The following is a 23,610-nucleotide window of genomic DNA, read 5'->3' on the forward strand; positions in this document are numbered from 1 at the left end:
AATGTATGGAATCACACCACGTGATTATTGTGTTCTTAAGTTAATGTTATCTTATTGTTATAAAATCGAGATATTTTTTTTTACATTATCAGTTTCGTTGCTTCTTTTTTCTTTACAAAAAAAAAATCAAATATTTTCATTCATCTTATTCGCCATAAAATTGATAAATCTCTTTTAAAGACAATTCGTAAGGTCATAAAGAAATAAAAACAGTCTTTGCAGAAAACCAGCTTTATAAATTCTCTAAATCAGCAATGAAAAAGGAACTATTCGCGATATAAAAGTCTAGGCAAACACACTGAGCGTATTCTATGGTTTAATCGTTAACAGTATAGAAAAACTCCGTGTGCGATACGATACGCCCGTAAAAGCCGAACTGTATAGCGAATACTGCGCGCTGATTGGCTAGCGCGATACGGTTGTGACTTGTATGCAAATGATTTACACAAGCGGACAGTGGGCAAATGAACCACAAATCACCGGTTTTACTACCATTGGTATAGGTCATGTAGTCAGATATTAAAACGTATAGTAAATTTATAACAGAAAAATGAACTCTTATTATCCTGCCTCGCTTTTTGCGCAATATTCAAGTGAAAATCATCATATGGGAGGAAATGTGGGATACAGTGCTGGAAATTACGGACTTTTCGCTTCTAGATTCGCGGAGCAAATAGGATATCATAATTCGGGTTTTAATAGTGACCACCATCAACGTATTGCAAATACTTATCCGGCACATCAAAATCACGATACTTCTTCAATTTACGGTCGGGATCATGCTTTACATGCGACTCCAAACGCACACGGCGGACGTGTACCGAGCTATCCGCCGGCCGATGACAATTCACACCCCACCCACCGTAGTTTTACGAACTGTTCAACTGCGGAAGGGACGTGGAATGGTACCTCAAATTCGCCGGATTCCACACACAACAGTAACAGCCCATATTCTTCAAACTTAGACGCACAAAATGGAAACTGTTCAGTGCTTCAAAAAGACTTGAAAGAGCCTCAAAGTCCGGGTGAATCCTCGACGCCATATTATCCTTGGATGGGAATAGTAGGTAGGTAAACACAAGTAAATAAAATGACACAGTTTTTATGTGTGTAACTTTTTAGAAATTTGATAGGTATACCAGTTAAAGTCCTCGTCCGAATGGTAAAGTTGAGAGACTTAATCACACACCATTTGATCTAGTAGTAATGATTATATAGCATTGCATACCTTAAGGGTGAAATACATTTTCAAATATATCAAACGGGGACATTAAATTATCAAGTAAATGTTTCAACAGATGTTAGCGCATATTTTAACCACCATTTGTGTATATGAGAGTTTTTTCCTCATTTATAAGTATAATATATAAGACATGATATTCTGCCGAAAGGTTTAATTGCACCTTTAAGATAGATTTATATGATTTAATAACAAAAACAATGCGTAGCTTTACCGGCAAAATAATAAACATTTTTTAAGCACGCGGTATACCTAAAATATGAAAATGTTTCATTTCATGGAATAAGCATAGTTTATTTGTCAGTTTAAGGCCATGTTTTGATAAAAAAATTAGTCATAGACAAAAGCATACATAATATATTAATTTTGTAAACTAATGACAAGTATATCTCTGAATATTTTACACCTACTTTAAACACATAGCGTTATTTTAGAATAATTTCATTTAATGTTAAAGGTTGACTCTTTTGTAATTTACTTTCAGTTTATTTGTGGGTTTTCATAAAATACCACTCAATAATGCAACAAAATGAGATTGTAACATAATATCTGTGTGTGTTTTGTATAAAGCATATTGCCTTAATACACGGACTTCGTGCACGAAAAAATACATTATGTTCATTTAATGGCAAGATAATGTTTATATCCAACAGAACAAAAACATCTGGTCTAGAATGATAACAAATTGTTAGAGTTGGGTGCGTATAAATCCACTAGAACATTATACGATTTTTATTACTTTTATTAAGACTTCAACCCTACTAATTTCTGGACATTATTACAGTCTTTCTGAAAGCCCGCATTTTGGGTAATAAGGGCTGAAGAGGTTCTCATGTAACCCCGGTGTACTAAGGGCTCATTTAATCCCCATGTTTTACGAGAAATTCGCCGATTTTATGTGCAACCATTTTGACGACATAATCGCTAATTTAGCAGCGAGTCGTAAATAAGCAATAAACAGTAAAAACAACATTAAGTGCTCGGAATATAAGTTGGCCATTGTTGCTGGGGAGCGAGTCAGAGTGTTTTTGTTGCTAATGAAGGATTCTAGAGTTTTAATACAGAACGATGGACATAACTTAAAATCCAGAGGGCATGAAATAATGAAAGGACATTTTCTAACGGTCAGCTATATTAACTATGTCAGATAAAAGATTTTTACATATAAATATCATCCGATGGGAAAACCTAGACGTTTTAATGATGGCGGCGGTTATAAAATCCCTGTGTAGTTTCATGTAAAGTGAATAAATATTATGGCTTAATAAGAAAAACACAATTTATGCAGGTGTTATAAGGAACAGTGTATATATTTTAGACTGACAGAAAAGAGAAAAATAATCGGTCAAATAGCTGTATTGTTACAGATTATTTATCATGTATTCTTTTATTTTCATATTTTATTATTATCGTTTTGCATAACTCACAGCTAGAATATCACCACGCACGTTTATCGTTTACAAAAATTAATCAAATATGCATTAGGTTGATAATGGTTGTTTTGTTTGTTTTTGTGATTATTTTTAATCGGAGGGAAAATAAAAACAATTTCGTTATTTAATAAAAAAAAAGAATAAAAATTGATAGTTGATAAGTATATTATTACATGAAACAATGATGAAATTAGTATTTTTACGGAACAAAATAATGTATGAATAAGAATATTTTTTTTAAAGAATGCGTTGCCAAAATGTAATAAAACTGAAGATAACGTAAGAAAATAGCCTGGATAAAAAAAACTGGACAATCAACAATTCTTTTTGAAGGTGTAAATAGATCTTATCTTAGTTTATTTCCGTACGACATAATCTAACAAGATAGTTAACGCAAGTTCAAAAGAATCTTTAAGGGGTTACTATAGATAAATATGCAGTTTAATGAAAAATTGCTGGGTTATTTTTAAGTGCGCATTAAAGATGGAAATAGTTATACTTTGTTGTTTAAATCAATATCCTAAAATAGACGTGTCTTTCAAGAAATGCGACACAAATGCTTAGATATTATGAAACTTTTTTGTTTTCATTATATCTCATACAAAAATATAAAAAAATAATTGCATAAGAATAATATTGTTGGGATTAATTAATTTCATTTGTGCACTGGCTTTAATATTAATAATATCAAAATAAAAAATGTAGCAATTTATTGCAAAACAGATGGGTTTGAAATTCTTGATTAATATTTTCAATTTAATTGAAAACTTGTTAGCACTTAAATTATGGGGTGTCATATAATATAATGACATTTCGTATGTTGATTTATACTATAACTTAATTAAATAAATTAAGAAAGAAAGAAAATACAATATGCATTGTATAGCTGCAAATTTGTGGGAATGAAAGTATAATTTTTGTACAATATCATACTTTACTGTATAGAAAAAATAAATAAAACCACAGAATAATAAAAGTATTGTAGATTTTCGATTTTTATCATAATTAAAAATAAATAATTGATTTTATTTCCTCATTATTCAGTCATAAAAGAATTAAGATAATGTTATTTAAATGTGTTTGTATTTTTGTTTGTGAATTAAAAGGATAAAAAATAACGTTTTATTTTATATATATGAAGGGGATTGATATTTTTTTCCGTAAACATATTTCAGGAACAACAATTAAATGCTTTATGATTTGTTTTTCATGCCACACATGATACAGTAGATTATTTATTAATTTTAAATTATTTATTTTCAATCTGTAATCTAAAACCGATACACTTTTGTATGCATTTGTGATCACTTTACCACCTTTTTTTTAATTTATAACTAAGAAAAATATATATATTATAACAATAAAACCTCAAACGTAAATTGAGCTATCTAATCTAATTAAACATAAATTTACAGGAAAATGTTTCAATATACAACATTTACTTGCCACCATATTTGTTTTCACTTTTTGTTCGAGGGTAGAATCAAAACACGAATGGTGGATTGATAACGTGCATGCATTCGGGTGGCAATGTCGGTCTAATGTAGCATATATACCGGGCTAGTAATGTCAAGAAAATTACACCCTTGAATGTTTTCAAGTCGTAAAAAATTGATAAAATGTTGGTTTTATTGTAGCCTCGCAATACATACCCCGTCAGGTGACCCGTAAAACTCATGACTTACGAGAAATGGAAAATATTCACTTATTGACTTAAAACATAATCACAATTTTTGTTTTACAATTTAGTTTAATATTGCTTTTAGTTCGATAGTGTAAAAGCAATGAAATGTTTATTTTTAAAACGTATCGCATGTTTTGATCAGTTAAGTTAATCAAACAGTGCGGCGCGCACATTTTTGTAACATTTTTCTTCTATCTCAAATTTGCATTTATTACATTTCTAATTGCGTTTCGGTTATAAACGGATTGCACAATGCAGTGGAACTCGTCCTGTACACGTGTACCACTAAATATAATCGAATTTAATAGCTCTGATTTCAGAATCTAAACTAAAAACCGTAAAATATTTACTTTTATTGCAACAAAACGTGTTCTTCTAAATGTAACACGTGCAATTTCATTAAATTTTTACCATTGAACCGCACGTGCACGCGCTTGTAAAACATATACTGATTCTACAGTTAGTGAAAATATATCATTTTATTGAACACGAATTTTTTACGACATCGCATCTGTGTAATAAGAACAGAAATCAGATAAATATATGTTTTCGCCATCTTACTAAATCAGTCCATTTTACGCCACCTTATTTTCCCTAGTAATTCGCACATTTTTTCTTTCTTCATGGCATGCATTTAAACAAATAAGATTAAATATTTTTCTACGATTTTATTTACACAAACTTGTATGTCCCTTTTACAACTAAATTCCACCGTGATGTTAATTAACTAACCGATTAAGAAAAGAAAATCAATAATATCTCTCAGGTTTAAACACTATTATCATGTTTTAATTATTATCAAGTCAGTTTCTAATTTTACTAACGTTATTATTTGATGTATTTTCTAAAGAACAGATGTAATATAAATTAGAAATAATCGTCTCTCGAGAATTTCAATGATATTTACCTGCAGATGTTGTGAAATTGATTTTCCCAGCCTTGAAATTGGAACAAGTTCACAAAAATGTGAGCCACCGACAGTATCGAGCTTGGTCCGACTGCAAGGATGTTCAGGCTGGCCTGGCTCCTCTACACTGGTGGCATAGACTAATTAGTTGCGGTTCTTGTAGGTTCAAAGATTCAAGAATAAGACATAAATTCCATGATTTGTTTATATCTAATGTCTAAAGAATCACCATTGTGTAAAGTTTTCATGTATTATTTATTACATTTAATTTAATTAAATTGCATACAATATCACTATGTGTTATAGAAGCTTTTGTGATTCCGTGGTACATAAATCATAGGTCTCTTTTGTATTTTGCGACAAAGTGTTCTTTCATCTAAAATAGGCTTATTTTTCACTGAAAGCCATATTAATATATCCTTAAATACACGTAATGTAATGTACTCAAATATTATTAAAAATTAAAACAAAGAAAATCTACCCCGTAAGAAGGTAAACATATAATTGTTTACATTAAAATGATAATTATACAAACAAGTAATTTACATTCATGTTCGATTTGTAGTTTCTTTTTGGTAGAAATATTTTAATGTGTACATGTACACCTTCTTTTAGATTTTTTTTTAATTTAGAATAAAAAAGTACTATTTGTGCTACGTAATTTTCGAAAATAAAGGCACTAAAATAATGTCAATATCTCAATTATTGTATGCATCTAGAGAAGTGTTTTAATCCATTTTGACTTATGAAATTCATGAAGTATTTGTCTATTTTCTTGTATTAAAAACTGTCATTACGTCACTTTTCATATGTTTAAAAATGTTTAATGACTCGTCTAATAAAAGTAAAGTAAATTTTGTATAAATTAGAGAAATATGTATGTGTTATAATCATATAAAAAATTTTAATATATTAAAAGTAAACTGAAAACAAAGGAACTGATTACGTACAAAATTAATTATACATACAAAGTTTACATCAGTTATATCAAAACAACAACAAAAAATCCTTTAAATTTTGCACATGGTCATAATTATATACACATGGTATATTTAAAAAATGCTACAATTTTAAAATTGTGTCAAACTATCAATATGTTTTGATCCCTTAAAATACATGCAAAGCGGTATAAAGTGTTAAATGAACGAAAACTTGCTTCAAAAAGTCCATCTTTTTGTTATGTACTCTCTTTCCAGTTGCGATTAATTAATTGTGCAGTATAATCAGAGTTATTAGCCTCTTATTTATGTTGTGTAGCGTTATTGTTTCCTGTGTAATCATATATATGTTGTAAATTATTTGTGTTTAACATAAATCTCTTATGTTTAATTGCCCTGCGTTTTATATGTGTATATATCATATCAAGAAACTAAAAAGATATTTATTATTATTACTGTATGCAAACTTTATGTTCCAGATAACGAGTCAAATATATACAAATACATACCTTACTAAAACCTTAAATCTAATAATATTAGACAAGATATGCGTGTTAAAATTACAATTAAATATTCACATACATAACATTACCATGTTTATATGTTTCTTAACTACTAATGGGTTGATTTAGTGTGACTGGGTAATTGTAAATTTATGCGGACAATTATGAATCTTTGTTGTAAATAAATTTAAATACACACGTTGCAGAAAAGATGGTTATTTATTAATTTATATAAGTGCACTTTGAATCTTGTTATTACACGTTAATGGTAACAATGGGTCACACACAGGCAAATTCGACTTTGGGGGGCCTTAGGCACCATATAGGCCATAAATATGTTTTATGTGACTTCGTGACAGGCCTAGAACAGAACGCATAAGAATTTGTGTGTGTCGCTTAGAACAACGAAGATGCAGTTTTGTGAAATGATAACTCTAGCACGGTAGCTGTTACATGTCAATTTTTATAGCCATAAATTATGAAAATAAATCATATTTTGATATTTTGGTGTTAATATTACATTGTCGGCCTGGGAATATGTGATAGATATAATAAAATATGTGACATGATCTGCTATATTACATGACGGAGTTTACAGTTGGAAATCTAAACACGTCAAAATTGAAAAATCATTTCAGAAGCACGTTTCACACAGTTTCTGGCAAGAGAAAATAAACATAGCATTGTTTTTATATGTTTTGTATACTATTTGGTGACTGAGCAGTTGTTTTTATTTTGAATCCAAGCATATGTGTATTAAAGGACTTAATCTGAAATAAATATTAAACATATAAAAAACAAGAATGATTAACAAAACATGACACTGCAAAGTATAACGTAATACAAAACAACAAATTAAATATAAACAATATACAAAATGTAATACACAAAATACTAGTACAATCTTATTCAGAAAATACAATGTAATACGAAAAATAAAAAATAAAATGAAATGCAGTGTAATGCCGTGCAGTGCAGTACCATACTTTAAATTTTATAGTCTAAATGACACAGGATAATTTATTGCTTAAAACCATAGATCATTGTTCTTTTCTTTGGATTTTAAAATTGAATCTTAAAATGAGTAAAAATCTGGAATCGACTTTCATTACCAAAATGATTTCTAACAAAAGTAAGATTAATAGATGTTTAGATGCCCCTTTTTCGATTAATTAGATGCAAATCAATTCCTTAACAATTCATGTAATTTGATTTCTTTAGTCTTTATGTACAGTCTTAAGTTTGTTACAGAATAAATAATTAAAGATTCATACAAAAGAAAAACAACAGTTGATTTTGGACATAGATGTATCACTTACATCCATGGTTGTAATAAAATTTCATTTAAAAATAATCCAACATCTATCTTGGTTTCTAAAATGATTTATCTTTGTTCTGAAAACACACAATTTTGAAAAACAGCCAAAATGTATGAACATATATTAAAGTTTATAGGCATTATTCACATACTTAACTGCAACAAATGTAAGATCCAAATTCACTCAAGTTAAAGAACAAGTAAAACAATTTCATATTCTTGCATCTTCTTGAGAAATAAATGTGTAAAATAAGTTTCCATTAAGCAATGTTGCATGCCTATACTCTAAGAAAATTGTAAAAGTCCGTTTTGAATAAATTGTAGTTGTATATGCTGTACATTTTTGAAAACCATTTGCCATAAATGTTTTCCTTATTGTAATAGTATGGTGTTTGTAGATTGTATTATTAGTTTAGGTATAGATAAGAAGTAATTCTTCTTCTAACCTTCTCCCCTACCCTCACCCAAATCCCCACCAGCCCCCGGACAACCCATTATGAATTTTACATTTAACGTTCACATATAATATAATGTTGTTTTGGTTATTATCATGCTAACACATCTAGCATGATCTAAATAGAAAGATATTAGATTAAGTGACTAAAATTCAGGAGATCACCATATGGCATCTACTTAAGCAAACTTTCGAAACGTACAAACCTAAATGTAAATCATTGCTTTAACTAATCACTCAGAATTTTTAATATCTTTTTTTATCAAGATCTCTAACAAAAGTTTTAAGTTTAATAAGTCACCGCTTTTCACAAGACCACTTGTCCCAATAATGCCCCTAACATTTCAATTTTTCATATTTTCTATTGATATTTTCTGAAGATTAATTTATTATTATGAAAAAAAGGTAATAAATCATTTCAATATTATATAGATCAGGGAGATAGTTTCATCGAGGTCTAAACCTTTGCAAAAGTGAAAACAAAGTGCTTTTTAAAAGGCGATCACCTTCCACCCTTGTAATTTGGTATATTTGAAAAGAGCGCAAAGTGCATGAGCGTTCAAAAGTTGCAAACAGATGATATCGGCAAAGGTCTACCCAACATAATGCGACCTACACAAAGGTCAGCCGTTATTATGCGTGTAATGTCATTTCAAATGGGGTAAACGCAATAGAGCTGATTGCGTGCGAAGTTAAAATATTTGGCAGAATGGGATTGTTTAAAAACCAAGTACAAACTTAATACAGTAGTATATGCTAGTAATGACTAAAATGTTGATAAACAATATTTGTGACGCAGCAAGGTCACATGATTCTTGTGGGCTTGATTTCATTTTTGTATGCAGACATGATTGAAATTGTTAATTTATATTTGGCATAACGTGAGTGGAATCAGAGGAAAATTACTGCTTACTAGTAAGTTGCATCGCCATGAAGACAGTTCGTTCGCAATTATGTAACGACAACGTTCAGCCATATCAGACTGATTTCGCCATATAAGATACCAAATATATGCTACATACATTGAGAAACAAAGCTGAATCACGAGAAATTAAACTGAATTAAGTCTATTGTCTCCATGATATGAAATGCACTTTGGGTAATTTCCTCTTCACTTTTGCATAGATGGTGTGGTAATTGATCAAGCAACTGTAAAAACGTAAACAGGGGTTTGTGTTAATATCAAACCATATCTTTTTTTAAAACAAATGCAAGCATTATGGAATAGAAAATATAATTTTGCTTTTCAGAACTACCCTTACCAGTGTGGTATACATGTTTTGCTAGGTCAATACAAAACCTATAGAAGCAACACATTATTTCAATCTGATAAAGTAGTCTTTGTTTGAGTAGAGATAATTGCACTATTAGTTATAAACTTACTCATCCCCATCATAGTTGAAATACACCCAATGAAAGTAGTTAAAACAAAACTGTTACTATCATATCTAATGAGAAATGTCTATATATCATTTTTAAGGCAAATATATTTTTGCCCTCTTGAAGGCAGTTCCCATTTTTTCTATTCCTGTAAGCTTACCTCGTATAGTTTGTGTGTTTCGTTTTTATAAATTTGTGGTTGTTTGTAGTTGTTGTTGTCAAATATGGTAAGCTGAGTTGACAATTTGCTAATTCTTGTTTAGTGGCCATTGGCAATAGCCTAACATATATTAAAGAACATGTATATACAAAGTAATACAAAGTACATTTATATGTAAACAATGGGGACAATTTTTCATTTTCCTTATAAAAATCATGTGATTTGATGAAAGCACTTACGCCTTATAGCTTTTATAAGGGGAAATGTTGTAGTCTTTGCCACTCAAGTTCTTCCAAATGCTTTAAGATTGATTTTTAAATAAAAGCCTTATGTTAAATTGATCCACGAAAATAGCATGCATATGTGGTAAAGGACAAGTATCATACTTTTATTTCTTATTTAGGACCCTCTGTATAATGCTATAATTAGGTTAAAACACCACACCTTATACACTGTTTTACAGCGTTTCACGCAAGACCTTTAAAACACTATGCTTACGGTGTGATTAAATATAGATTTTATGTCAAAGCCAAATGTGTAAATAACATACTACGCATAACTCATTTGAATATTTGTGTACATAATATTCAAATTAGTCTATCGTTTAGCATGTAAACGAAAGGACCATAAATAAGAAATATATACAAGACGTTACCATGTTATAGACACATAATGGGAATAAGGCTTAAATGAAACTATCTATAAATAAATTCATGGCAGTAAATCCTCTTTCTGTATTCGCTCTGAACAAGACAATGTTTGCGTGCTACTCGGCAATAACAGGGAAGTTGAGCCCTCCGCTCGATTGACAGATTTATATTGAGTATGCACGGTTTGAAGACACATGGCAATCAAATTTCTACTTTATGCCGTGTTGAATACAATACAAACGCATAATGTGTTCTAACAACACGAGATGAAATGTGTTACATAAACATCTATTGATTTAATTGCAAATGTTAGTCAACCCAGCATAAAATGACTTCTTTTTTATAAATTTACAAGTGCAATAAAATAGTGAAGTTATTTTGTAAATGTATACAACACATATTGTTGTCCACTTCAGTCAATGAGATTATTTTTTCTTGTGTTTTTAACGAAAATCATTTTGTCTATACTCTATTGGAATATAAACAAGGTAATTAATGGTATTTGAGATATAGTTCCAGGAAATGTCTATCATTTGTGCTGTGTAAAATAATTCTCGCCGTCTATAGCCATTACATTATGCCCTCAGTACAGTAGAACGCAAGCTATAAAATAATTAGCAGTAAAAGGCGAATGCAATGCTAAAAATTCTTGCAGTCTTTAAAAATAGATAAATATAAACCTCACACAAAATGAAGTCTTTAAATCACAAAGGCAATTTTTTTATATTAGCAAAAAATTCATTTCTCAGATTGCGTCATGAAACATATTGATGCGTTTCTTTAAAATTATCTTTTGGATGAATGAATAGGATTTTACACTGATGAAAACAGAACCCCTAAATTGTTTTCATTTATTAATAAATTTAAATTTATAAATCTTTAAAGAACATCATGCCTTTTTGTAATTATTCACCGATTAAATACCTACCTACATAAACGAATTTATGCAAACGCATTTAGCACTATCGGTAATTTAATGCGTTTCTACTAAATGCTAAAACACTCATTGTATATTGTAGTATTTTTCGCAACCGCTTATTTCTTTTGCCAATTTATACGTACACTGATAATATATGATATCATCCCTTCAAAAGCGGTGTCAGAAACTTCATCTTCCCGTGTTTTGCAAGCACAGGTGTCCGCCACATTCATGCATTTAAAAACTTGATATTTCACATCCATTATGACTTAATGTTCTCTTCAGAGAGAGGCCTTTTAAAAGGCATATGGCTTACGATAGTAAAGGCTATAATCATTATAGTGAAGCGTCAATTATAATTCATCTTTTTCATAATGTGTATAAAATTAATGTTCAAAATCTCTGAATAACGTCAAAACAAGATCACCCAGCTCGTCTGTATTTGTAGTTTAACTTAATCGTGAATTTAGATTGTCCGTTTTCATCCTGTTCGCCGTAATTATTTGAATTGTGCATATGAAATAAAAGCGGAAGGAAAACAGTCCCTTGTCTCAGCCGTAACTTTTGTTCAGTGTATAAATAATTCAATTTGTAGATATATTTGTTATCACTTTTATAATTAAAAAATAGTTGATGCTAGAATATGTCATTTCAACATACGAGAATGTCGTCTGCAATCGAAAAAGAGCAATATTACAGCGTCAAACTCAATTGCCTTGCATGTGATGGTTGATTTAAAGAACTACATAAAAGTCAAATTTTATGATAGATCTAAATACATGGGCACTTGAATATACGTACATAAAGATATTTCCGTGGTCAGTAAAACTTAATTAACTCGACATATGTGCAAATATGCAGGTTTATTGCTGTTTTTTTTATTCTTATTTGTTTTTTTTTCATAACATCCTCATCCCCTTCTCTTCTGTTTCTCTTTTTCTTTCTTATTTTCTTCTTCTTTTCTCCATTTTATATTTTCGTTGTCTTTACTTCTTTTGCTTCTTCTTCCTTCTATATTATGATGAATCATATGTGTTTGATTTAATAACTAAACGTATGAAGGGAAAATGGTGCATTTTAATGACATTTATAAATGTAATTCTTTACTGCTTTAACAAAATTAAGAAATTGTGAAATATGAAATGACCTAAATATTCCGAGATAAATTAATTAGTTTTCTGTTACGAAATTTAAACCGTCAGACTTCATATTTGAAATATATGTGAGCGTCTTATTTCCCACAATTATCTGTACATTCACACTTTTGTTAATTCATTTTATATATATAGCACTGTAAATTCCTCTCATGTCTTTCTGATTTTATTTGCCTTCATATCCGTTTTATTGTTTTGCGTAAAATTTACTGATACCAACTTACAATTAAAAATGTTACAAAACCAAAAATTAGAAGAAGTGTCATATGATAGTTTAATATTTTCAAATGCAGTTTGTATTAAAGTAAAGAAAACGGGGTATTTGAGTTAAAGTATTTGTAAAGTATCTTTTTTCTTGGAGGGGGGGGGGCAGGGGCGGGGGAGGTGGATGGGGGCGGAGGGGGCTCTTACAATGAGACACAAGATTCCAATCAGGGCAATTGAACATTTGATGACATTCGTCTTGAGCTTACCTAATTCCTTTTGAAAATAGTTGCTACTTCCGCCGGTCTAATATCAATCCCGGGAGTGACACTAGAACTGACAGGTCTGCTGCTGTTTATTTTTTTAATTTACCAAGGTACTTTTTCCTGATATCGATTTAAAGCGAATAATTCTTATGTATTTGTCACTTTACGTATTTTTGCATTAGAATCGTCCTCTGCACTTTTAAGATAATCTATTATAATCCTAAATGAAATAAATTACAGGATGGCACATTGTCACATGTTTCCACGTGGAAACTTCTCTGGCTTCTTTTGTTTGTCTTAAGCGTCCTATTTTCTGTAAGGCTGTTGACTTTTATTCACTGTATTTGGCGAAAAACTAGTACCGTCAGAATATTTTGAGATGTTTGACTTCCGTGTTCTTTTAGGGCATCTTTCTGTTCGCAGAGCCTCAAAAAGTGCAAAATTCATTATGAGCTTCACATAGAAAAAGGGAAAGGCCAACTAAAGGGATGGTTCTTACAATTATGATCAAGGTCAGGAAAATGCACCTCAAGTTGCAAATGTGATGAATGCTGAATTGAATATGAAATTTAAGTTATAATTATTGGTATTCAATTGCATTGCACACATGAAGTTAAAACTTCAAAATGGCAAATTTTATAGACTACTATTTTCCATGTTTTTGGTCTGTTTATTATAAACGCAGAGCTCTTGTATAGTTTTAAAATTGACTTATTACGTTGCCGATCTATCATGACACGACTGCCTATTATTGTAAGGGATAAAAGTACAAACAATGCTATATAATAACAACGCGAGGCATATAAGCTTCTTTTTCATCATGAAATATTTGTTTCTTACATGGCCTAGTGGGTAGTAAAGGCTAAAGTAATTCAAAAGTGATTTTGCTGATTTGCACGTTTAATTATTAATCATTCTTTCAACGTCATAGCCTTTAAGAACAAAGTTAAGCATAAATTGTTTTCAAATGGGTTTTTAAAACACGTCTAATTATATCACACGACTCGATGAGCGTTTTTCAAACTCATTGATGCAAAATACCGTTAAACAATGTTATCAGCGGCTTGCAAAAATGTAAAATTCCTTGTTCAAATCAATTGTTGCCATTAATTATTTCCTGAACATTCTCAATAACCGAAACTTAAAACCTGTCTATCTATTGAACATCTAGGGGAAAAAGGCAAATACAAAGCTAAGGTTTACGTTCCCTTGCCGTTCATTCAATAATAATGTTCAAAGCTTATTTGTATATAAATGTGCATTTTACTATTTTACTATGTTGTTTGTTTATTGCTTCTATTAAGTAATTTGCCACCTTGTGGTCGTGACAATACATGATGATATATTATGTCCCAAATACAATTTAACTGTTTATATTTTTATATCTTTGCAAGTTTGCTTATATATGATACAAAAATTGCAAATATTATTATTTTAGATAAAGATTTAAATTATTCGTTAAATGATATTAATTATTCGCAGTAAATTTGTAAGATAAGTCTTAAGTTCTACATCGAACATTATACACGTGTCAAACAGGTCTTTTTTCAGAGTTTTGTTTTCAACAATGTGTTTACTATAACAATTTGCTAAATCATGTTCTACTCCAAGCTATTAACTATTAAAAAGTGCGTTAATTTTGTTCTCTTAGTAAAAGATGTATTCTGACAGAAAGATAAAAGATTCTTTATTCATTATGCATGATTTAATCATTATGCCTTTTTCAAATTTAAGTACACAGAAAATTCTTACGTCACAACTTTATGTGTTCCTGCCTAGCAATTAGTTTAGTATTACCGTCTGTTACAGCTCTGCAGTGAATGGAATGAGTATTTTCTATATAAAGAATAATTATTATTGTCCATCGTAAATAATTCAACGCGAGTCAATTATATTGACATTTGAAATAAATCAGGTTGCGTGGAATCAATACAACTTTCTATGTGTTGGAAACCAGAAATGATTCACAAACTGACTTGAAAGAAAGTAATCTTACAACGGCGGCACGAGACTAAATGAAAAAGAACATAACAAAGCATTCTTATGGTTTCTTGGAAATCATATGACTGACAGAAATGAGGAAGTTAAACGTTGCTTAAGCATAAAGTTAATTATATCTTCAAAGGAAATGTAAACAAATGATTGAAAGCTTTTTCGAAAACACTTACACTATTCAAATGATATAATATTCGTACGATAAACAAGTCTTATGATTGTTTTAGAAGCCCATGAAAGCCAATCAGTGCATTGTCATGCCACGTGATATTTATGGTACAACTGTTATACAGAAGTTGACCTTTAATGTTAAACATGTTGTCCTTTATAATGTTACAAAGCAGGGCTTGTAAACTAAACATATGATTATGTTTAGTTAAATGGGTGTAAAAGGAATTTATGTACAAATGGACAGAATGTTCTTGTACGGGGAAAACAAACAACGGTATGAAAACCCGAGTCCAGATGATGTCACGCACGGTAAAACACACGGTGTCACGACATCGAGACCTTGTCCCAATGGCGTGTAAGGTTCATCTTCTAACGCGGCTACTCGTCTGACATAGTCGGATTAGCTTACACGTCACGTTTTTAATATACAAACACATAGCCTATGCTTTAAGACAAATATTCTAAGGCAATCTGTTTCAGTAATTCCATAAATAAATGACAGCATTATAAGTCTAGGGGTGTAATATTAGAATATTTACTGAAATTATACTAAGTAAAACTATATTGAAAATTAAAGCCATCTATATGAATCTTCGGATTGATAACACAAACATTTCTAGATGAGATCATTGCAGACAATGCTATTCTATTTAGAGAACTAAATAAGAAATCAAAACTTATTATCGATTTGATTGGACCTGAGCATTAGAACGTCAATGTATGGAGATGTAGTTAGACACGAAAACACCTTAAAATGTGATATAATTGGTTTGATTAACGCCTGGCTAGAATTTTAGATTTATATAATCCACTGAATTTATGAAATCCACTTGACCTGATTGTTGAACTACGTGTCTTCTCAGACTTTGCAGAACTGCAGCCTGGTATGGCTTTATAATCGTGGTGACATTGGCTCATGCTCATGCTCATTATTAAAGCCAATTGTGCTCAAAGAGTAATAAAATGTGGTCGAGGTATAATTGAACATAGCGGAATATTTTAGAGGACACATGTTTGACAATTAGTTCAGCAAGACGATTGATCTTGTATCATATGTCAAATTTAAAACCATACATGCTACACATGACCTGTTGCGGATAGGTGACTCCGAATATAATAGGGGTTAGCGATATTTGTACCTTTTAATCGAAATCGAACATAAGAAATTCATGTCTGAAACCTATATTTAAAATCCATATGAGACAAGTTAGAAGGGGTCTTTTGGTCCGACATATCACGCAAACATGTTTAGGTGACCAAACTGTGTTTTTAATACTAGTATTTGATTGTACATTACTCAGACCGACGGGGGATGGTAAAGTTAAAGCAGTTGAAATCACACAAAGCTAGTATTTACTTGTACATACCTACCAACTATTTCAAACATCACGCCCCTTTTCATATGGATATAAGACTGAACATGTACAAAACGAATAGAATAGAAAACAGATTGTTTTTTAAAATGCCAATACTGTTCCATCATCAGCATTGTTTCTCTCAAAGTAACAGTTTCAAAATCTATTTATTTATTGTCATCATTTTTTCGTTTGTTTTGTTATGAAAAGGTTTACCCATGTCATGTTTTGTTGACCGTACAGAAGCAAAACAAAAATCAAAAACATTCACATCTGACTTAATGACCACGCCTACCACCTAATGTCTGCCCAAGTACATGTGCGGTGCCCTACTGGGTAACATTCAAATGCAGCTGGACATTTGTGGAGGCCACATTCCGTTGCTCTCCCTTATTAAACGCCTGTTTCATATTTTGTAGTAATGTAAATTAAATGCAACAGGGATAATTTATTAATTTTGAATTGGTATGATTAATGTTTGAATATAAATATTATTTAACAAAGAATGTTTGATATCAAAAACATTGGCTTGATTGAAAAACAGTTCTAAAGCTTGACACTTAATCAAATCTCTTTGCAACTTTAACGATTTGATAAAGGAGAAAAGGGGAAATATTTAAAGACATAGTTTGGAATTGATGGATTATGAGTATGCAATTTTTACCAGAAGAAGTTTTGTTGTAAAGCATTATTGATGAAATGTCATAAAACTTTACAATCCATCCATCAAATTACACTGTTTTTCTTCCATCTTTCGAGTACACATAAAAATGGACGAATAAAAAAACGTATGCTACAGTAAAGATGTTACGTCTCCGTAATGTGCCAGTTTTGTTTTATATCATCGCAAGAGATCTAAAATGCATGATGATAAATCAAACATGGCCTAAAGAACGTGTGTTTTGTTTTACGTTTTATTTCCCGATACAGATTGTGTGTTTTTTCATCTTTGAACATTTTATCCGATGTTAGCTCAGTTTTTAATCAAAATGATAATGAATTTTATAATAACAAAAGAGGGTTTGATATAGTAGGAAAAAATACGACAATGAGCCACTTATAATGATGATGCTATTTTTAGACATACATGTATAATAATCTATCAAAGTTACTCATAAAGTACACATTAAACTTTATGCATCATATAGAAAACTTGCTGTTTGATCGTATGAAAATTGAAAACGAATACACGCAATACGTGAAGTCAATACGAGAGACAATATTTCATTATACAGAAAACAATATGGGGTAATGGAATGACAAAACAACGTGCTTTTTTCAATAATATTAACTTCAAAAGGGGTTTTAGATTTATGACATATGATATATAAATCATCTTAACACATACACGGCCCGTAATAATCGCATTAAAACTAACCATGGCCATAAACAATGTGTAAATGGGTTACCTTTTAACTTCGTATTTGTTTTGTTGAAGTTTGCATTGATCTTCGGATTAGGTTCGCGTGTTTTGACCAGATATGGCCAGGGTTTATGATCCTTTGTCAATAGAGCAGAAGTACCGCCACACTAATCAAAGTATAAGAATATTTGATTTATCAGATTGTATACGACCTTGTAATTAGATCCACTGTGTTTTTATACGTATTAAGTCATTGTGATAATATATGTCTTTTTTTTTCTTCTTTTTTTTTGGTGCGTTCAAAGACCGTAAAGAAAAAACTGTAAAGCATTTGGTATTGCTTCTTGCATACTCTTTCGTAAAATTCGTACGTAGAAAATGCTATGATTTGTGCTGTTTAATTGTCGGTTCATGACCGTCATTTGTGTTCTTTGATAGTACGTAAGTCAACACATTAAAATTGTGTAGTTTCTTTGCTCAGATATCACGTGATACTTAGTCTAAAAATAGAGACAACGTAAGTTAAGGTATTTACTTTTTGTACAGCATGAGTAATTAAGGAAACATTAATTCAAAACATGTTCTTTAGGACAGATAGACCTTTGAATCCATTGCAACACGAGCATCAAAAACCCCAACCCAGAAACATAGAAGTTTTAAACTATTAATTACTTGTGAAGTTTTAATTGAACCGTACTGAATAATTAGTGCTCGTTTTGAAATTACATGTTGAAGTAATCAATTTAAACTTAATACTTAAAACTAATGAGAAAAAATGTCTTGTGAAGATATTTTGCTCATGTAGTGTTTGATAGCCGAACGTTTGTGAGAATTTGCACTACATAATAGCAGATCGGGAGCAATTTAGTTCCTAATGTTTCATCATTAATACTGATAAAATTCCCAAGTTGTAAGATCTCAGGTGAATGATACTACAAATTAATTATGTAACACATAACCGACATTTATTTCAACCGTATTCTGTAACAAGGTGCAACTAATTGGTTGAATTAACGTTTGCTATCAATAGTTATTGTCCATAATTAATAACAAAAAACATAGCATTTATACCATTTAAAAATGCATGATATAGGAAAAAAACCTAGACTTAATCATCTTAGTTAAAAGAGTCATTTTATTAACAACTATATAGCAGTCATATTCAGCAAATAAGTGAGTATATCGTGTTACATATTGTAGAAATAACATTAGATGGGTCTAGTTCATTTGTGAGCATTTCTTAAGAAAAACATCTTTATTTTTCAGGTCCAAATTCCGCACAAAGACGGCGAGGTCGACAAACCTATAGTCGCTACCAGACTTTAGAACTGGAAAAAGAATTTCAATTTAATCACTACCTCACTAGAAAAAGGAGAATAGAAGTGGCACACTCTCTTTGCCTGACTGAAAGACAAATAAAAATATGGTTTCAAAATCGCAGAATGAAAATGAAGAAAGAAAGACAAGCTATAAAAGAACTTAATGATAATACCACACCAAAAGCTAAAAACAGTGACAGTAAAGGCTCTGACAAGGGTGATGATGACAAGAGTATAGAAAGTGACGATTCATCGTAAAACAGCACTGGGTCTCGGGGAGAAAACAATAACCGTCAGTCATAAAACACACCGTTAGTAGTGGATAGTTTCGTGAGTGAAGATGTCGGCGTTAACAGTGAATAGTTTCATTGGGAAAAAAACCCAGCTGAGCAGTAGATTCGAGAAGTGAAAAATGAAAAACAAAACGAGAAGTAGTTTTTAAAATAGAAAAAAAGTATATACCCTCGATGACGAGAAGAAAATCTATGTCAATTGTGACTGGTTTTTTTAATTACTCTCACGTGAAAAACGTGCGGAAAACTAAAGAATGGGTTTTGGTGGAGTTATGATATATTTGAACGATATTTGACAGATACAACGGTGGTTTTCTGGGTTCTTTTTATACTGTGCACTGGAATAAGTAAGGGTAAAATATATAATAACCATGACCCCGTATTCATTACACATCTTTTACACTTGTCCGTGATATTTAGTTCTGTTTAAAGTTTGTGTTCATACATATTTATGATCACATAGTCATGACATAGTTCAAAAATAGTTGTATCTCTTTTTTTTCTTATTCTTTTTATATTGACATGCGCACTGATACGATTGCACAAGATCGTATCCTCCAAGTTTATACCTAACACGAGAATTATGTTTATGTTTGGCCGACGTTTCAGCCAGATTTAAACTTTGTATAGTATAAGATCTTTTTTTCTTTTCATTTTTACAAAACTGTGTGCACAATTATGTTCTTATTCTTGGTTGCTAATCTGAACCGTTTTTGCCTACAAAGTAGCAAGTCGCCCTTCCCTAGTTTTGAAACTGATAATGCAAAGTTTTGCTTACGTGTTATTTTTCAGTAAAGCGATGTTTTATATAGATATAAATATGAAATATTGAAAGAAGCTTCACTTCTTATTTGATGAAACTGAAAGTTCCAAACATTTTTTTGTGATTTTCACCCTATTGAATTGAGAAGTATGATATTTTCGTAATGCTCTGTTCATGTGCTTTCGTTTTCTTTCTCTTAATTAAAAGTAAATTAATTTGTTTTATTTTGTAGAATAAACACATCGCTCAGTCTTTATGATTCAGTCAAAGAGAGTCAATGTATTCATTGAAAGCGAAACGGAGCGTCAGCTGTTTCATAATGTAAAACCTGGCAGCGTTCTCTTTTTCCAGGGTTTATAATTTTGAAAATAAATATATCTGAAAATTTGTAACGAGTGCTTAGGTCTTGTAGTATTGAATGATTCTCATAAATGGAATTGTAATATCTTAAATGAAACTAAAACGTGTGATTTCTTTTTTTCAAAATCGAAACGACCGCCAAAATGACGTCACATTGAAAACATTGACGTAATTTATTACTTCCCGACAGCAAAAGTATTTTTTAAAGCGTTATAAAAAGAGGAATGTTTTATATACATGTTCAAAATCGCAATATAGTATTTGGAAAAAGGGTTCACGAAATAATCTTAATTGAGTTAAAAACAGGAAAGTTTATATAAATGGACATGTTTTATAATCATGTTCAAAGTTGCAATATAGCATTTTGAAAAGAAAACATTTCACGAGCTATTGTAGATTTAATGATTTTTTTTTTATTTTTGATTTTTTATTGATTTTTTTTTGCCACATAAACCCACAATATTATCAACTTAAACATGCAGATCAACCAAGGATGAGCAAATAATTTTGCGCACAGACTATACTTTCAAAAGTGCTACTAATTTCTTTTTTGTGCTAACCACTGCCGCTTCTCCAAGCTTTTCGATCTCATTTACAAGCAATATTATCGTGTCATAATCTTGAAAATCTATTTATAGAAAATCACATTTCAAAATTTATCAAACAGTTTGCTTTATTACTTCCCTTTAATAATGTAAGAAGAAGAAAAATAAAGTTCAAAGACACCAAAATAGCATCAGAAAAAGGTGAAATAAAAACTCAAGTTTTTTCTTTCCTCACGATTTTGAAGTATGACTTTAATTTAGATGCTATTTTTATCAATATTTTATGAAAGAGTCCTTTATTAAATACTTAATACTTTTAAAAATGTTTTATACAGCTATTTCATGAAGGAATGAACGCACCAATATTATTCTTTAGTAGTCCGAGTAAATTTTTTGGCAAAACCGTTTTTATTATGAAATCTATGATATTAGGAATTTAGGAAATTGTTTTATTACTATTTTCATTTTTTTTTCACATATACAAAATATTTGTTTGATTTGGCATACATCACTTCCTGTTTACAAACATGCAGTTCTTCGTCTTACATGTATTCTTTGCATTCCCATTTCTGAGCTTATGTTGTATATATAGTCATTTCCGGACAAAAAGTTTGAAATTCTGTCCGGATGTAAAACATTCAAGTGCAATATGTAACATGTATAGCATTCTATATGTCACGTGATTTACTCTAGTTAAAACATTACGTAATTGAAATTGATGTCGTTTTCGCGGGAAATTGATCGGTGTCCTGTGCTTAAATTGAAATTGTCGGAATCACTTTTCAATCTTTGCAAACTCTCACTGTATGTAACAGTTTTATCGATGACTTGTCGAGTTATGTAAGAAACAATAATAGTATATTAGTATTTTATCAACAGCCATTACTGTGTCTATTTTATAATTAACTGACCAAAATATGTCCAATATTAATCATTGTATTGCTCTTCAAAAATATGGTTGTAACTCAATGAAATTGTTTACTATTATTAATTTTTCCAACTTCTTTTCTAATCTAAAGTATATAATATTATGATTTAGCTTCATCTCAAGATAGACCTGCCAGTTTTTTCTTATTCTATTCTGTTCTATTCTGTAAAGCTCCGCTTTAATCTGCTTGAGCTAATGTCAAAGGTATGGACAATCTTTGTCTTTCATTCTTTATCAAATATGACACCTTTTAGCATTGCTTACTACTGAAGGAGTAAGGCAGAGACTTTATATGTTAATATATCTAAAAATAAGCAAAGCTTCTTAATATTATCATTTATCAAAATGAGCAAAGCAAGACAAGATATATTGCAATGGTCTCTCCAGTTAAGTCATTGCGACTAAGCCACTGCCATTCAGACAAGGCCAATGGTGTTTGAAAATAATTACACCGTTCAGATATAACGCTTTGTAATTCTTAAACTAACCGCCTGAATGACAAAATTCTCGTTTTTTCCCTTAATTATTCAGTTCAAATGATTGCATTTCATTTTTGAATTTTAAAGATGATGGCACAGTACAGATTAGATTTGTTTATATAAGAAAGTCGCAATGGAATGATGGCTTTCAAAATATTCTAAATGTACATGTATAAGTACATTTGTTGATTATATATGTATTAAAAAAGACAGTTGCTATAAATAGCACACCGTAAATATACTATGTTTGTTAAATTGACAGACATATTTAATTAAATGACGGTTTTATTAGAATATGCTACAGAAAGAAAATAATAAGGAGACTTGTAAGAAATATAAAACGGGTATAGATATAGTGTTGTATATTTGTTTGAATAGATGATTGATTACTACTGTTTATTGAAGAAGAAAAAACAACAACATATATTTCAAAATATTTTATATTCCTCGATATTTCTATGTATTTCTTCACATTTGTAAAATAGAAGAAACAATATTCAAAAGTGAGTTCTCGAGAAACTAAAATGAAATACGATAAGTAAAATAAACTAAAATATAAGAAATAAGAAATACTTAGCACGGTTAACTTCTTGAAAATTATATCGATTTCTAAGATTTAAATGTATCGATTTTTTAGATTTGAATATATAAATTTCTTAGATTTGAATGTATTATTTTTGTTGATTATTTTCGTTTCGTTTTCAGGCTATTTCTTATTGACACAAAATCATATTATATTTAACATTTTTAGTTTTTAAACGGTTAGTAATCAATCAGTGTTTCAATCTAGACCTTTTATTATTTTTCTCTCTTTGCTATGTTTTATGAA

The 23,610-nt window shown here is 30.4% G+C and overlaps 1 protein-coding gene across 1 annotated transcript; it reads left to right on the plus strand.

The window, feature by feature from the left end:
* The first annotated feature begins 353 nt into the window (after positions 1 to 353).
* LOC132739017 (homeobox protein Hox-A7-like) lies at positions 354 to 20,486 on the plus strand. The gene is made up of 2 exons (XM_060726656.1): positions 354 to 1,067; positions 19,361 to 20,486. Exons 1-2 carry the CDS (start codon positions 551 to 553, stop codon positions 19,669 to 19,671), a joined length of 828 nt encoding a protein of 275 aa, XP_060582639.1. The 5' UTR covers positions 354 to 550; the 3' UTR covers positions 19,672 to 20,486.
* Positions 20,487 to 23,610: the final 3,124 nt, after the last annotated feature.

This window comes from Ruditapes philippinarum, unplaced genomic scaffold, assembly GCF_026571515.1.
Source record: "Ruditapes philippinarum isolate M1 unplaced genomic scaffold, ASM2657151v2 ctg1_1_1_1_1, whole genome shotgun sequence".
Lineage (NCBI taxonomy): Eukaryota > Metazoa > Mollusca > Bivalvia > Venerida > Veneridae > Ruditapes > Ruditapes philippinarum.